General features: G+C 39.2%; 4 protein-coding genes across 10 annotated transcripts; 2 read left to right on the top strand and 2 right to left on the bottom strand.

Annotated features, from left to right (window-relative positions):
• Window positions 1–994: 994 nt before the first annotated feature.
• LOC117641014 (palmitoyltransferase ZDHHC16) lies at window positions 995–3199 on the bottom strand. Of its 2 annotated transcripts, XM_034378105.1 has the most exons (10): window positions 3032–3199; window positions 2847–2933; window positions 2607–2754; window positions 2337–2528; window positions 2135–2252; window positions 1842–2056; window positions 1634–1739; window positions 1414–1535; window positions 1269–1339; window positions 1057–1192 (listed from the first exon to the last, which is right to left on the bottom strand). In XM_034378105.1, the coding sequence occupies exons 2-10, from the start codon at window positions 2891–2893 to the stop codon at window positions 1057–1059; spliced, it is 1155 nt and encodes a 384-aa protein (XP_034233996.1). In that variant the 5' UTR covers window positions 2894–2933; window positions 3032–3199. The 2 variants fall into 2 exon arrangements, with proteins under 2 accessions (XP_034233997.1, XP_034233996.1); XM_034378106.1 differs by having other exon boundaries at window positions 995–1192; window positions 2847–3198.
• A 31-nt stretch (window positions 3200–3230) lies between these two features.
• On the top strand, window positions 3231–7314 carry LOC117641011 (protein TAPT1 homolog). Its single transcript, XM_034378098.1, has 11 exons — window positions 3231–3448; window positions 3796–3962; window positions 4046–4143; window positions 4226–4406; window positions 4516–4651; window positions 4774–4871; window positions 4953–5103; window positions 5232–5401; window positions 5474–5695; window positions 5778–6083; window positions 6171–7314. Exons 1-11 carry the CDS (start codon window positions 3262–3264, stop codon window positions 6489–6491), a joined length of 2037 nt encoding a protein of 678 aa, XP_034233989.1. The 5' UTR covers window positions 3231–3261; the 3' UTR covers window positions 6492–7314.
• Window positions 7304–12488, bottom strand: LOC117641012 (eukaryotic translation initiation factor 4E-binding protein Mextli). Of its 6 annotated transcripts, none has more exons than XM_034378101.1 (13): window positions 12386–12488; window positions 11698–11846; window positions 11480–11620; window positions 11013–11188; window positions 10663–10909; window positions 10227–10298; window positions 9791–9851; window positions 9537–9697; window positions 9313–9440; window positions 9161–9219; window positions 8811–9085; window positions 8605–8735; window positions 7304–8049 (listed from the first exon to the last, which is right to left on the bottom strand). In XM_034378101.1, exons 2-13 carry the CDS (start codon window positions 11828–11830, stop codon window positions 8011–8013), a joined length of 1623 nt encoding a protein of 540 aa, XP_034233992.1. In that variant the 5' UTR covers window positions 11831–11846; window positions 12386–12488; the 3' UTR covers window positions 7304–8010. The 6 variants fall into 6 exon arrangements, with proteins under 6 accessions (XP_034233992.1, XP_034233994.1, XP_034233993.1 ...); XM_034378103.1 differs by lacking the exon at window positions 12386–12488 and adding an exon at window positions 12165–12377; XM_034378102.1 differs by lacking the exon at window positions 12386–12488 and adding an exon at window positions 12161–12377.
• A 196-nt stretch (window positions 12489–12684) lies between these two features.
• LOC117641359 (40S ribosomal protein S18) lies at window positions 12685–15790 on the top strand. The gene is made up of 4 exons (XM_034378614.1): window positions 12685–12836; window positions 15072–15257; window positions 15370–15563; window positions 15654–15790. Exons 1-4 carry the CDS (start codon window positions 12834–12836, stop codon window positions 15727–15729), a joined length of 459 nt encoding a protein of 152 aa, XP_034234505.1. The 5' UTR covers window positions 12685–12833; the 3' UTR covers window positions 15730–15790.
• The last annotated feature ends 170 nt before the right edge of the window (window positions 15791–15960 follow it).

The following is a 15960-nucleotide window of genomic DNA, read 5'->3' on the forward strand; positions in this document are numbered from 1 at the left end:
GGGAGGGGCGATGTCGCAGAACTTGCCTACCTACTGGGGCGGAGTGCGACTCTCTGCCTCCCTTTCAGTACCTTTCAGGCCGCTTCCCCGCTACCTTTGAGGGAACGACGCCCCTATCAACCCCCTCCCCCTCTGATCCGCGCCTGGCCACGCAACAAACTCTTTTCGCAGCATGCTATTCAAACCTCTTGTCGAACCCGCAAAGCCATTACCTTACAGAGCGATGCTTTCCTGCGGCCTAGGTGCGCTCGGGTCGTGCAGCAAGTCACCGGCGGTCCCCCACGCAACACGCCAGCTTCGTGTCAAGAGAACAGGGAGGGGGAGAAGGGGACCACGCGCTATTTTTTGTACCCTCGACCATGGCAATGGGTGGGTACGGGTACACCCTAAACCGGTATGGTCAGCTGAGCCAAAGAAAAAAAGGCCCGGAGGAGACCCTCGCAACTCAACGCGCCTGGCTCTCCACCGGTAGGCAACTTATCGTGCACGACAAGATGTTTGGAGAAAATAGTATAAGCACTACTAGTAAACTACTATTTGTTCAGAAACTAAGTTTTAAAATGTTGTTCTTTTTGTAGAAAAAGATTATTGAAAGTTTCATTTTGCGGTATTCAGGGAAGGCCAATACAAAAACAACCTCCAACAATTTTTTTGTAGTCAATTTATTTACTATCACAAATTTATACAAATTATAGCTAACTGCTCCTAACACATAGTGACAAGATATTGCCTTCATTTTAGTCTGCTGTTCCCCAATACAAAGTAAGATTTGACTTAAGTCATTAGAAAAGGCTTAAACGATGTGTAGCACTGGTAAAATAATATACTTTGAAAATTTTAAAATTAGCACTGTCACAACCATTTTTCTTTTAATTGAATGTTCATACCAATGTCTTTTTCAAAATCATTGGGAATAAAGAAAGATATCTTGCATAGGGTGCATGCAGTAGGGACCCTCTCTGGTCCTTAAGGTGCTGAATGAATACTAGAAACATCAAAAATGTTACATTGGTATTTCTCATCAATTCAAATATCCTAAAGCTGAAAATCAAAGATTCAGCTCGACACACAAGATTGCAAAGTTTTACAGTCATAGTCATCTTCCCCATCACTATCAGAGTCTACAGTCTTCCAATGCAGACCATTTCCCACTGGAGGATGTCTTGAGGGAAAAAGAATATGTCGCCAATTCCTTGAACAAATTTTTTTTTTTCAAACAGGTACGCAAAGTAGTATGCGAAAATATTTCTAACTTTTATGGTACAAACCTTCCATTGACAAGCCCTAGAAAGAGCATCCAGTTTCTTCTTTTTCCAAAATCATAGGGGTTAACATAAGTCTGAAAAAAGAAAAACAGTATGCAATACCACAAACATAAAAATAACAACATAGATAAGAATATGTAAACCTTACTCTTTTGAACTTTGCCAAACGTTCTCTCTCTTTCTTGTTTATATTGGCTTCAATGCTGGTTTCCCCTCGGTTTATGAGTTTTCCATGCCATATAGTAAGTGCTCCTAGGGCCAGAATTGTACCTGCCCCAAAATCCAGTTCAGTTCAAATAACCATGATAAACTTGACTACATTTTTTAAAAATTGATTAAAAGATCAGATGACACACAAAATGACATACCTGTACAGAGAAGAGCCACATACAAGATGAATCGTCTTCTCCATGCTGCATCATCCATCTCAGGTTCTCCCTTGCTACCTACAGTTGCGCCCCACCCCTCTTCTGTCTGAAGAAAAAAAAAGTGCTTTTTAAACACAAGCCTATGTTAAAGCATTCCATTTCTCTGAAATAATAAGCAAGCAAATAATTGTTTGTTTTTTAAACATACCACAGGAATGATAGCACCAGAGGTGTTCACTCTAACTGGATGGCCCTCTAATTCAACCTCCTCATAGTCCTCTCCTTGAAAAGAGTGTACAAATACTTCAGCATACAGAATTTCTAGACCAAAAATAATAATAAAAATAATTCCTATACACATCCAGGCCATGTATGTATAGAAATAACGATGATTCAAATGACCAACACAATTGTTCAGCCAAGCTGAAGAAAGCGATTAAGGCTCAATGACATCTTTTTTTGTACCATGATGGAGTGATTGAAGAGTCAAAGAAAGGATACGGCAGTGATGGTCCATTTTTAATACACATCTGTTGCACACTGAGCAATGATGAGTTCTTGGTGGTTTTGGAGCAATGCACTTTTTACATATACTTACAGCTTCAGTAATGAGACTTCCCTGTAAATCATTCATTTTAAAATAAAGATGCCTCTAGTCATAAATTGAAAGTAAATTATGTTAAGGAGAAAAGTTATGTCAAACCTCAGGGGGATATCCAGGGGGAGTTACAACTCCCATGTAGTATGTAAAACATATATTGACTAGCAGCCAATGCCCAATTATTAAAATGGGTATGGTGGCAGTGGGACTTTTCTCCCACCAATATGGTAAACCAATCCAATAACAGATTCCTACCACTGATGCTGTTAATGTAATGACACAAACTATAAAAAACTGCAACAAATAAAGAGACAAATTTTATTAGTAATTAATAAGGCTATTTAAAGTTTTGATGGGACAAAATAAACTTACGGGTCCTAAAAATTTGGTAAAATTATCGACAAACCAAATCATTGGTTCCATTATGACATCTGATGCATAACTTGAGTTCATAAAATGATTGTAAGTCAAAGACCGTATGGTGAGAACTATCTTGGAATAATAAGTTGAAAACCATTTCCTAAGGACAAAAACATTTATAAATTCTCTCCATCTTCCAACTCAGCAAAGTTAAATGATGTTTTTCAAAATAAAGACCAGATCATAATTTACCTCAGTCTATGGGGAAAAGAAAATATTTTCCATTGGACCCGTACCATGGTTGTGAATCCAATGAAGCATCCCACTCAAATCAACTTACTATGGAATGAAGTAACATTTGGTCAGACCAACTTCAAAACATTGAGCATTGGTTAGGCGGTACTAGTATTGAATAAAATATTGTTTTCTACTCGTACACGCGGTTCTCAATCAAAGACAATATTAGGACTGGGTCATGATCGATATTTAGAGTGGTTATTTTCACTTAAGTACAATAAAATCGTGGATAACAAACTAATTACACCAAAATTTCAAAACAAAACAATAGCTTGACAGCAGCAGACGCCACTAACGCTATTTGCAGTAAAGAGACACGTACTGCTTTGTGGTTATTTGCAGCATTATTGCTTGTTTGGGAGATGTCACCATGGCGGATAGAGTTGGCGGACTTTATGGACATCAAAATGAGAAAAAGATTAGGTTTAGAACTAGCTCAAGAGTTCACTACAGCAACGAAAACAAAGTGGAAGATTTGTTCAACGAAGCTGACCTGAGGAATAGTTGGGACAGACAAGATATGATGCGTGATCCGGATAATCCTCGACCTAGGATAGGTTAGTGCTGCTATGGAGAAAACGTCCACTTATTTCGTATAACATGTCAAATCAATACTGTCAGCTGCATCTCTTTTAGCACGGTTGTACTTCAAGTTATTTTATTGATCAATTTTCAGGCTGGTACATTCTTAGCTGTGTGAAGCCTGCAAATATGATGCATGACCTCCAACCTTTTAGAACTAATTTTAATAACTCTGAGCTTATCACCTTCCTGCTTTGCTGTCTGATTTGTATCATCTTTCTGTTACTGACAATGACAGTTTCAACAGTTTGCCTTGGTTCTTGGCTTAATGCACTAGTACTTCTGCTGGCTCTCGTACCTCACTGTTGATTGTATTTTGCAGACTTGCAGAGAAAACCATCTCTATTTGAATTTCTGCGTGTAGAGCTGACACGTAGCTATCTACTTGAGCACGATGAAGAACGATACTCTGCACGTCGAGAAAAAGTCTATTCTTTTATGAAAATACCCAGAGAAGTTGAGAAGTTTATGACCTATGGGTTCTTTCAGGTACACATCATTCTATCCTTACATTTTTCTCCTCTTCCTTTCAATGCTTTTTTATAAGCTCAGTTTTTCGAACTATCTTGCAGTGTGCAGATTCCTTCTTGTTTGTTTACACATTTCTGCCTATGAGATTCATCATGGCCCTCATATCACTTATAACAAGACCTCTTCAAGTTTGCTTTGGGTATGTCTTTTGTGTATTTATTAAAATTTTACCTCTGTACTCTTTTGTCAGATATTTAAACCTCTCATCCTTTTTTTTGTAGAGCTCAAAGACCTTTACGATCCAGAGGGGTCTTGGCCCCTGCTGAAATATGTGATATTTTGAAGGCCTTCATTTTGATAACTTGTAGCATGCTGATGTTTTACATCGATACAAGTATGATGTATCATCTCATCAAAAGTCAGTCAGTAATCAAGTTGTATATTTTTTACAATATGCTTGAGGTAATCACTTTGAATTTTTTTTATTTTTAAAATTTTACCATTTGTTTAACTTAACATCACATTGATTGAATTTGAATCTCACTATTTGTGGCTGACTTTTGTGCGTTAGGTTGGTGATCGTCTTTTCTCAGCATTTGGTCAGGATACCATTGATGCTTTGTTTTGGACAGCAACAGAACCAAGGGATCGAAGAAGAGAGCACTTGGGGGTTATCCCTCATTTATTTTTTGCAGTGGCTTATGTCTGTATCCTTTTGCACAATTTCTTCATTTTTCAATTGTAAGATGCTTCTTGTGCTAGAGGCGTTTAAAATACTACCATTTTTATTTAAGGTTTTTTCTGCCCGATTTCCTTAACTATCTCTTAGTCCTCCATAGTCTTCTGGTCTTGTGCCAAGCTACAACTTTGAATGTTGCCATAAATTCTAACAACAAGGCTCTCATGACAATAATGATGTCCAATAATGTGAGTCTGTCTTTCAGTTCATGGTGAAAGTTTGACTTAAATGTTTAAAACTGTAGTTCTCATGTTTTCTTCCCTTTTCAGTTTGTTGAACTTAAAGGCAGTGTTTTTAAAAAGTTTGACAAAAACAATCTTTTCCAAGTTTCGTGCAGTGATGTAAGAGAAAGGTTTCATCTGTTTGTTCTCTTGTTTATTGTTGTTCTACAAACCATGAGAGAATATTCCTGGAAGGAAGGCAAGTCATTTATTTAACATTTCTAACATCAATCTATTTCTCTACCTTTACAATCTTAAGTTTTCTGTCCTCATTTCAAAATATATTTTTAGTTGGAAAAGCAAAGTGTGATTACTGTATTGTTACAGAACGTCTCTGGGTCTTAGTGCCGGACTGTTTATTGGTATTGGTTGCTGAGGTGCTTGTAGACTGGATCAAACATGCTTTCATAACTCGGTTCAATGAGTTGAAAGTTGATGTTTATCGGGATTACACTATCAGTCTGGCTTATGACATGGCCCAGACAAGACAGAAACACGTAAGTAGTGACTCTTTAATAACTGTTGTACATCTTTTCCTGTAAACTCATTTCACTTTTTTGGGAGCTCAGGCATTTTCTGACCATTCGGACTTGGTTGCCCGTCGGATGGGTTTCATACCATTGCCACTTGGTGTAGTCATGGTGCGAGTGTTAGCACAGGCCTTGAATATTGAATCACCCGCTTCTGTCAGTCTGCTCATTCTTGGATACCTATGTGTGACATCATTTCGGATACTGATCTCTGTTGTTATACTTGGAAAGGCTTGCGATCTTATAAACCAACATAGACTTGTAAGTATGAAATAATATTTGGTTCATTTAATAGAGATCATCAAATATTTTATGCCTGGTTTTATTTTTAAATCTATTTTAGGACAAAGCTCAAAGAACAGGTGACATGACTCCTCCATGGAACCGGGCTAGCAGCCCCACAAGTCACAGTCATATTGGTAATGGAGGACGAGATAGATCAGTCGCCCGTCAACTTGTCTTGACACCTACATCCCCACAGCAATCTGTTCCTTCAACTCCAGCTCCTCTCTCTCCTGAAACCTATCATTCACCTGTACCTATTGCTGGTCGTTTAGAAAAAAACAGTCAAGAACCTGTGAGGAAGGTTTCAAATGTGGATACAAATGCAACAAATCTTGGACCAGCTGCCATTTTCTCAAATAGTGCGGTAGGTTGTGTGCATTTGAAATAAATTTTTCGTTGCTAAAAAATTCTACAAAAGAGGGATTTAACTTGTTTTCTTTCATTTAATTAGGTTGACATAAGCAATGTCTGCTTGAATGAAGAGCTCAGTGATGATGGTCCTGCACCTGGGATGAAACCTATTTTTGAGGCAGAGGCATTGACCCGAAGTGAGCCAAACGTAAATAAGGAGGAAGACAATGATGATGATTCTCCTCTTGACATCGCCTTGAGTGATTCACTTGCCAGGCGAGCAGAGTCTGAGCCGTCTATTCCTCTGGCAATCGAAGCAGATGAAGCTCCCCAAGTTTCTGCCCCCACAATGTCAAGTGCCACCCAACCTGATTCTTCTGTAGGCTTACCCCACCATCACTCTTTTGTTTGCTCTGAATAAATGTCCTTATGTCATTACAGCATATGTAGTACCATAAATGGGTCCATTAAAAATATGCGCCTATTCAAAAATATAAATTTGTTCCCTAAAGGATAAAACAGAGGTGAGCTAAGTTAAAGATATTTTTCTGGGAAAGCAAAGAGAGAATGAAAAAGTCTTCATAAATGATATGAGTTGTGTATATCTGACTGTGATTTTGATGTAGTCTTCATTTTTGTTGTTTTGTAAGGTTGTCTTCTGCTACTAATTGTTATGGAATCTTACTCTTAATCGTGAATGAAAGTACATATAAAGCCATACACCTGTCTTAAAATAATTTTCATGTGTTGTTTATAACTGGATCTTGTAGGGTCTTGTGTGTTCTAGAGGTGATTACAATTTTCCCCCTTTTGTAAACTGGAAACTAATGAGAACTCTTTATGTAAATCACTCCCTGGTTGTGTTCTGTGAGGCTTTCTACCCGTCACTCTTACTAGTATTTTCTGGTGATCTCTTATTTAAGGTGACATGCAATCTCTTAAGAACTGAATGATGCTGCTGCTAATAAAGATTTAAAGAAAGTAGAAGTGCTTTAGAAATGGCGTAATTATAGCCTAATATTTTTTTACTGTGTGCTTTAGATATGGGCCCAAAAGAGGCAAAGAATTACGGTATCTCGATTCTTGTAGGTTTTCGATCCATGTTTTAAATTTATTTGACTTTGTTGTGATTTAACTCTTATTTTTTTAGTACATACACTAGTTTGAACTTTATGGGTGACATTTGAATGTGAGCCATTGTTTTAAATCCACAAGCCGGTAATAAATGCAAGATTTGACATTCATACAAGCACATTTATTTGTCAAGAATAGGTACAATTAAAATTTCTTGTAACAAAAACAAAGGCGAACCAAATTCACAGTCTTTATGTTATAAACAGATCTTTATCTTACAGCCCAACGGCATCACATACACAAGAAAAACGTTATAACAGTCAAAAGGAAATACATTCATTATAGATAGCATCAATGTTACAGCTTACTCGATACCATCAAATAAGCTTTACTTTTCAATATGAAATACTATTAAGACAGTCACTTTCTATCCAACATCATCACCTCCTCATATTTTCAGTAGTGAAAATTCTTGTTCCCCATTAATACATTTAATTACTGAATGGTTGGTTGCATGCATCTAAATAAATTTTCTGAACAGAATATAATTACCATTGTAAGGGCAAAAAAGGCCCCTTCCCAGGGGGGAGGCGAGGGATGGGTCTTAAAATAGACAATTCTCCTCTGACATACAAATGAAGCAAAATTAGGAGGGAGATTACAGCTGAGAGAGCACTAGACATTTTTTTGGCAAGACATGGTGAACCAAATGGAACCAAATCATAAAGACTATTAGATATTAACGCAAGGAAAAATATTCCAAAAAGAGAAAAAGAATACTTGGAAAGATGATCACAATCTTAAGACTAGAGTTAAAACTACAGATGCTTTGGTTAACAAGAAAGTTGCCTGGAAAATCAAGAGTTTCAGTCCAGAAACTGGGAGGCTGCCTCAAAGGGTTCCATCTGAAACAACACAATAGTATTATTAGCAAAATGAAGAACTCAAATAGGATCTACCTTCAGAGCAAGTTAACACGTGTCCCTAAAATATGTTTAAACATTTGCACAAAGCATTACTATGGTCAATGAAACCAAATTTCATCTCCGTTCTCTTATTAGAGTTGGAGAGGAACATGATTTTCAGTTTACTACACTGTGTACATTACTGAAAGGTGAAGCATGGAAGGAATCAAGTATGTGAATGTCAAGCAGCAGAAGGAAAACAGGTTAGCAGGGCGAGAGGGCAGTGAATCAATCACCTGAGGGATGGGATGGGGGATGGAAGGGTCAAGAGGGTCGGTATACAGGAATCATTCGGCGGGGATATTTGCGCTGACGTACATCCCATGCATTCCACTTCATGCCACATGCTCCATGCAGGTCTCCAAAGTACCCAGTTACATAAGCATTTGGGTAGTAACAACCCATATAGTGGCTCATATAATCATAATCATAGCAGTAACTGTTGTAATTGCCTACATAGTCACCGGCATAGCCACATGACCACGAATCCTGTACCTTCTTCAAAATTGACGGAAAATCCCTTGCAATGCGAGCCCAATCAGGTGGGGCATCATGAGAAATGGGGCTTGTTGCCAAAGACAACAATTCTTCATATGTGTATTGTTTCCTCTTGATAGATTCTCCTGCTAGGATGAAATTATTCCAGTTAAAAGTACAAACACCCAATGTTTTGACACTCTTCAAGGTAAGGAAGATCTTACCAGGTAGGTTTGTCGGAGCAACAGCTTCATCATCAACACTGTCGCTTTGTGGTATGGCTGCGACTGAGTTCTCAGTAGAGCTAATACTTGATCCTGTTTCAATAAGAGACACTGGAGCAGGATCAGTTGTTGCTGATGGGGATTGGATTTCACTCAGAGGCACTGGAACTGCAGTTTCCACAGAAGTAAGCGGCATAGAGGTTGTTGGTGAGCTGGATGAACTATTTGGAACTGGTGCCGAGGTATTTGACGGGGATGGCAACTCTTCCTCATAGCTATATAAGATAAGACATTATTAGACTAGAACAATATTATTATTGAAGATCAGTATCTATTTGGAAAAGTTTTACCCATCAAAGTATCCCAGATCCTGACCAGCAAAATACTCATCTAAAACCAACTTGGCGGCCTGAAACAGAGGAAGGACCATCAAATTAAGCCTTCCAGTGGTGAATCCAGAAGAGGCCAGCTCATTTCTCAGACTTAATTTCAATGTACATACCCGTACAATATCATGATTAGAGCAAGTAATTTTTAACACACAACTACCAACTGCAACTGTGTACTTATATTCTCCCAGACTTGCATCATTCGTAGAAAAGCTGTGCAACAAAGTAGAACGTCTTGCACCTGGAACACAACAGTTTCATTTTCAGGTAATTATTATTATTATTATTATTATTATTATTTAATTTTGAGTACTCAAGACTGAAAAATTTTTGATACCTCCTTGTGAGATGCGAACACTATCTTCAGAAGCACTGCTGTTAAGGCTTGAGCTAGAGCCCCCCAATGTTTCATGATGCTCTCGTATTCCATCAGGTTGCTCAGGCCTCACAGGGGAGGCATTGCGTCGAATTGTATCTTCCATTAACTGACGGGCGTGACTGAAACAATTTGTATGGCATTTAGCTTAGTTACTCTTAAAAACCATGGCAGCCCGACTAGTCAAAATGCCAATAAACAAAATGCCTACGTACACAATCTTTTCTTCCGTGGGACCAGTTATTTGCACCAAGCGCTCCTTTGCTCCAGGGTTCACTAGAAACAAAAATATGGACTCAAAAAGGGGAGAAAAGTGAAAGAATGACTTTGACGAAAATTAATGATGGTTAATGTAAGCTGATAAAATTTAGTGAGACAACACAAGCAATGGTTCAAAATCAAAGTTGATTTGCGAAACAATATTCCATTCCACCTAGTCCAAGGCATGTTTGTGCAGAATGTTGGGAGAAAATTTTCAGAAAATACTGGCATACATGATTATGAAGCAAATGGAAGTGGATTAAGGGTTAAACCTTGGTTAAACAGATGCAATGGGAGATTATGTGCTGGATTGCTGCACAAACTGTGCGATCAGATGTGTTAGCCTGAAGTCAGTCACAAGCAACATCATCATGCACCTGAAAATATTACCTCGCTGAAAGGAAATGATGGTTTCACTCATCTCTTCAATCATGTGCACCCTCCTTCCTTTGATTCCCATCACTAAAACAGATACATAATGCTCTAACAATGCTTCCCATTCCCCTGACAACCATTGACAATGGAGGTACATGATGGAGTGTGGGGCTTCAAAAGTAAGAAACTACTGTGATACAAACAGATTTTCAGAATTAAAATAAATCTTTAAAAAGCTGGGAAGGAAAGTGAACAAATCTTACACTTACCAAATTCTCTTAATTTGCATGAGAAAACCCAATTATCCTTAATAGGTAAAAATTGTGGCCAGTGATGTTCATTTGTTTAGGAGGACATTGGATTTGAGTTTAAAGTGGGGTACTTAAAAGAAACAACCAGGGAAACTAACTTATAAAACTATCCATCTTAAAAATTTTGCAAACCATCTTACCTTTGCCTGAGTCTGAGTTACGAATGACAACCTCATCCTTACAATAATTTTTATTTGGAATCTTTGTAGGCTTTGGGTATTTGCCAGATGTTTTTAAGATTTCTCCTGGATTGAGCAATGTTGGTTGTGGTGTAGTGGGCGACTGAGCAGGTGTGAGATTCAATGATGCCAGAGGATTTGCCTGGCCGAACTGTCCCAAACTTGCCAGGGCACTACTAGGAGTTACAGGTGATTCGATGACATCAACCTGCAATTAAAGTAAGAACCAGTCAGCTGACAACTCAATAAATGGGGAAAATATAAAAATACATTTAAAAAAGACAAAGAAGAAAAAGAAAGAAAAAACATACCTCATAGTTGTGAGTGTGAGCGATCTTGTGTCGATAGTAATCAGACATGTTGTCACATCCGGACCAGTTAGAACCACGGAGCTCGACCAATTCAAGTAAATGCACCCGTGAGATGTAGTCCAGTTTCTCATCCCGAGACCCATTGCGGAAAGTGACAAAAAGCCTGTCAAGTTGATCTAAAAAAAAAGCAAAACATTTCATAAACTGACAAAGATAGGGTCAGTTATCAGACACTGCAGGAGTGGGGAAAAATCAGACACCCCACTTTTAGACTGATAGTTTTTATCCTGTTACTGACTTGTTATACTAAGTGATTTAGTAATGTAAGAATAGCAAGTAGGGAGTATGTATATTTGGATAATAAAATGAGACAGTTCTGACCAAAATAAGGGTGTACAATTTTTCCCTTCTTTTTGCCGCTCTGATTCTAAGACTGCAATGTCTGGGACTTCAAAAAATTCAATTACCTTTATAAATAGTCTCCAACTGCTGCCCATACAGTTTTAGGCTTGAACTTAGAGTTACAACATTGGATTGCAACGCACGATCACAGTTGCCATTTAATATGTGTTGGCAAACAGTATCAGCCAAAGCCATCACCTCATCAACTAATAAAAATAAAATGTAAAGAAAAGTTCATGGAACAGTAACACATAAAATAGATATTGGGAATGAAGAAACTTACCAGAGACGCCTCCCATTGATAAACGGTTTTCGGCATGTCTGCTCTGAGAAGTGTTGAGTTTAAGTGGGCGAGGTTTTTCTAATTTTTTAACAGATCTTGTGTTGACTCGTGCTTGAAGGCTTATGGCTGACATCCTTGCTCTTGTGATCCTGAAAAGAAATGAGTCAATAATTACATCATACACTACATAAATTGTGTCTGCGTTAAAAGGCTTAGAAAGTAAGTTTGGAACACTTTCGTACACTTGTTGCATGCCCATTTAACAGAAGAGGGTAAGCCTTCAATAAATTGAATGTGAAAGTGCTATTGTAACTATCAAGAGATACAAGTATTGGCGGTCAGAGAATTTGCAGAAAGACAGTGAAATGCCAGTGGTAATAGCTTTCATGAAACAAAAATTCTCTGTTCGGGCAAGATCCAAACGACACGACAATCCGCGAAACAACAACAAAATAAAACAAACCTACAGCTCGCCTGGGATGGAAACGGCCAATTATAAAATGCGAATGCTTTGAAGTCCAAAGCCAACCAAAGAAATGTCAAAGAAATTTTATAATGTCAAGACAAAGCAAAGGGGGTTACGCGCTGACATGCCCAAAATTTCACCGTCTGAGTCAAGTAATTCCTAAAACTGTATAGAAAAAAGGACATCTAAGAAGTTGCTAAGTGTTCATTTCATTTCACATGCCTTTCGTTTGTTTCGGATCAGCGTGTTTTCGTTGTACTGGTTCGAGTTTCTAGAGTTCTGCACCAGTGTTCGTTCCAAAGGTAGGGGTGTGGTGGGCGGGCGGGCAGGGGGCGGGGGCGGGCGGGAAGCGGTGAGGGGTGGGAGGGGTTGGGGGAGGGGGGGGGTGCGGCGTGCGGCGCTCAACAACCAATTTATAACTCATCCAAAACGATTTTCTTTCGTGAAAAAAAAAAAAACACAAGCCGCTTTACACGGGACTGAACCACGAAGAGTGGGTTAAAGTGTATTTTTTCCATGAAACGAACGAAAAAGAGCTTGAATCATTGTCTCTTAGCCAGATAGTCAAAGAAGAACGCAAAGTCGAGGGTTACGAGTTTCCGGTAAACAAATCGCCGCACACCGGATGTTAGGTTAAGTTCTTCCGACGTTGTGCAGCAAAACCGTCAAGATGGTATGTGCGGCCCTCAGTGTTTTTAATCCAGTCAATCTTGGATTTTAGTGTGCATTCGCCTCTTTAATACGGTCCCGCTTGAAGGGATTTTTATTCATCTGATGATTGAACACTGAAGTTTCGCACTAAGTGGTTTTAATCAAAATTTGGCTCCGCATAACCTCTGGTTATGTTGTGCGGCTTCGTCTAATCATGTTTACGATTGTGTTCCACTGGCACAACCTAACAATTCTCTTCACTAATGGGTTGATGATTTGTTAGTTGGTGTCAAACTTATTGTCTCGTGGCAGAAGAGTCCTCCCCAACTTTTGACCGTGTCACGCACTTTTAAAGGGACTCGAAACTCTTTCCTCTATGGGCCATTGTTTGTACTAGCTTTGTTACATGGTTTGCAGTTCGACAAAGCTATACAGGATTCAGAGAGAAAGATAACATATTGGGGTTTGCACTACCAACAAGTCACCTCACTTGTGTGACGTTGATTTGGTTATTAGTGCGAAATTAAGTGCATTGTCGCTGAAGAGACCTCCTCTTTTGTATGCTGTGTCTCGTATTCTCAATGTTACATACATTTTTACCTCTGCGCTTCAAGGCCTCTGATAGTTATGGTTCATGTTGCATTTTTCTTGTTCCAGTACAGCTGAGCTGTGAAATTGGGTGCAGTATTGTAGCGTTTGTACTGGTCTTGGCTGGCACGGCCCAACAAATCTCTTCACTGGTGTGTCGTTGATTTGGTAGCTTGTGCCAGAACAAATGATGCAGCTGTTGGAGTTTTGTACCACTATGGTTCAAGTCTTGTATAAGTTACATTACAAAATTTTCCTGTTCAGCAAAGCTGACATCCATGAATTAGGTTATAGTGTAATTATTTGTGGGCTTGCACTACCAACAGGTCATCTCACTTGTGTGTTGATGATTTGGTAATTAGTGCCAAAATAAGTGCATTGTCGCTGAAGAGACCTCCTTCTTTCGTATGCTGTGTCTCGTATTCTCAATGCGACATTAATTTTTTCATCTGTGCTCCAAGGCGTCTGTCGGTGTGGGTGTAGTTTTGTTGCATTTGTACTGGACTAGGCTGGCACAACCCAACAAATCTCTTCACTGGTGTGTTGTCGATTTGGTAGCTTGTGCCAGAACAAATGACGCAGCCGTTGGAGTCTTGTACCTCTACGGTCCAAGTCTTGTATAAGTTACGTTACAGAGTTATCCTGTTCTTGGTTGGGTCAGCAACGTATTTCCTTACGCAAAGACAAGTTTCTTACGCTAAACCGAAAAATCCACCGCGGTTTCTGTTATGGAGGCATTCATTGATCCTCACGCTATGACAAGGCTCTTACTCTAAAGCAAACGGGCTGACTGATATCCCTTCTGGATGGGAAATGTGTAATGAGTGGCCCTTACGCTAGTACTCGTTTGCTGAGCGGGCCAATGAGGAGCCGCGTAGGGTAGCTCATTTGTCATGGAGTCAGTGGAGGGGGTAGCTCGTTTGTCATAGTGTAAAGGTTCTTCATGAATGCCTACTCTCTTGTTATAGTGTAAGGCGATCCGTGTAGTGTAAGACACTTGTCTTTGCGTAAGGAAAATCGTTGCTTACCCCAGCATCAGCAAAGCTGACATTCTTGAATAAAGTTATAGTTTAATTATTTTTGGGCTTGCACTAACTACAGATCATTACACTTGTGTGTTGTTGATTTGATAATTAGTGCCAAAGTAAGTGCATTGTCGCTGAAGAGACCTCCTCTTTTGTATGCTGTGTCTCGTATTCTCAATGTCACATGAACTTTTGCCGCTGTGCTCCAAGGCGTCTGTCAGTTTGGGTGTAGTTTTGTTGCATTTGTACCGGACTAGGCTGGCACAACCCAACAAATCTCTTCACTGGTGTGTTGTCGATTTGGTAGCTTGTGCTAGAACAAATAACGAAGCCGTTGGAGTCTTGTACCTCTATGGTCCAAGTCTTGTATAAGTTACGTTACAAAGTTTTCCTGTTCAGCAAAGCTGACATCCTTGGATCAAGTTATAGTTAAATTATTATTGGGCTTGCACTAACTACAGATCATAACACTTGTGTGTTGTTGATTTGATAATTAGTGCCAAAATAAGTGCATTGTCGCTGAAGAGACCTCCTCTTTTGTATGCTGTGTCTCGTATTTTCAATGTCACATGAATTTGTCAAGGGTATCTTCTAGTTTGTGTTAAAATATGGGTTTTTCACAATAGTGTTTCTTTCTGTTGCAGTCTCTCGTCATACCAGAGAAATTCCAGCACATCCTTCGTATTATGGGTACGAACATTGATGGAAAGATCAAAGTCATGTTTGCGATGACGGCCATCAAGGGTGTGGGGCGCCGTTATGCCAATATTGTACTCAAGAAGGCTGATGTTGACCTTAACAAGAGAGCTGGAGAGTGCTCTGAAGAAGAGGTATGCACTCTTTGTTGTTAACAAAATTACTGACCTTGTCATGTGACATTTAGTACTGTTAGTCAATGCCCATCCGTTTGGTATCGTATGTCAATTTTCATTCACATTGCAGGTTGAGAAGATAGTTACAATCATGTCTAACCCTAGACAATACAAGATTCCTGACTGGTTCCTGAACAGACAAAAAGATATTGTTGATGGTAAATACAACCAGCTCACTTCCTCAAATCTTGACTCCAAACTTCGTGATGACCTTGAGAGGCTCAAAAAGATCCGTGCCCACAGAGGCATGCGTCACTACTGGGGGTAAGTTATCCCTGTCGTACTGCTCTTTTTTTTCCCTTTCTTGTGTGGTCAATCAATAAACTTCAATGGAATGGTGTTATTTGATTACAGCCTCCGTGTCCGTGGTCAGCATACCAAGACAACAGGTCGCCGAGGAAGGACCGTGGGTGTGTCCAAGAAGAAGTAAAGGATAATTGGCAAACTTTTTCCATGGTTATTTACTGTAATAAAGATTGTCGATATCTCCACCTGTGTGCAGTTCATGCATTGTCCACTTCCTTGTCGACCCATTTGTTTGACTTTACCTAAGATTGATCTGTGAGGACCTGTCATTATTTGATAAGAAATATTTGGAGTGCTGATAGGGTTAAGTCTTGACGAAAGCTTCCTGCTGGTGACTTTTGTGACAAGAAAAACA

The sequence above is a fragment of the Thrips palmi genome, unplaced genomic scaffold, assembly GCF_012932325.1.
Source record: "Thrips palmi isolate BJ-2018 unplaced genomic scaffold, TpBJ-2018v1 HiC_scaffold_15, whole genome shotgun sequence".
NCBI lineage: Eukaryota > Metazoa > Arthropoda > Insecta > Thysanoptera > Thripidae > Thrips > Thrips palmi.

Coding starts and splice junctions, on each gene's coding strand:
- LOC117641014 (XM_034378106.1), bottom strand. CDS start 2,893: ATGGTACGGGTCCAATGGAAAATATTTTCTTTTCCCCATAGACTGAG. Junction 2,755..2,846: donor TCTTTTCCCCATAGACTGAG/GTAAATTATGAT, acceptor TTTTGTCCTTAG/GAAATGGTTTTCAACTTATT. Junction 1,193..1,268: donor CTAGGGCTTGTCAATGGAAG/GTTTGTACCATA, acceptor AATTTGTTCAAG/GAATTGGCGACATATTCTTT.
- LOC117641011 (XM_034378098.1), top strand. CDS start 3,262: ATGGCGGATAGAGTTGGCGGACTTTATGGACATCAAAATGAGAAAAAG. Junction 3,963..4,045: donor TGACCTATGGGTTCTTTCAG/GTACACATCATT, acceptor ACTATCTTGCAG/TGTGCAGATTCCTTCTTGTT. Junction 4,872..4,952: donor CAATAATGATGTCCAATAAT/GTGAGTCTGTCT, acceptor TTCCCTTTTCAG/TTTGTTGAACTTAAAGGCAG.
- LOC117641012 (XM_034378099.1), bottom strand. Junction 10,299..10,662: donor TAACTCAGACTCAGGCAAAG/GTAAGATGGTTT, acceptor TATCTGTTTTAG/TGATGGGAATCAAAGGAAGG. Junction 8,050..8,604: donor TTCCGTCAATTTTGAAGAAG/GTACAGGATTCG, acceptor GTGTTGTTTCAG/ATGGAACCCTTTGAGGCAGC.
- LOC117641359 (XM_034378614.1), top strand. Junction 15,258..15,369: donor GAGAGTGCTCTGAAGAAGAG/GTATGCACTCTT, acceptor TTCACATTGCAG/GTTGAGAAGATAGTTACAAT. Junction 15,564..15,653: donor GGCATGCGTCACTACTGGGG/GTAAGTTATCCC, acceptor ATTTGATTACAG/CCTCCGTGTCCGTGGTCAGC.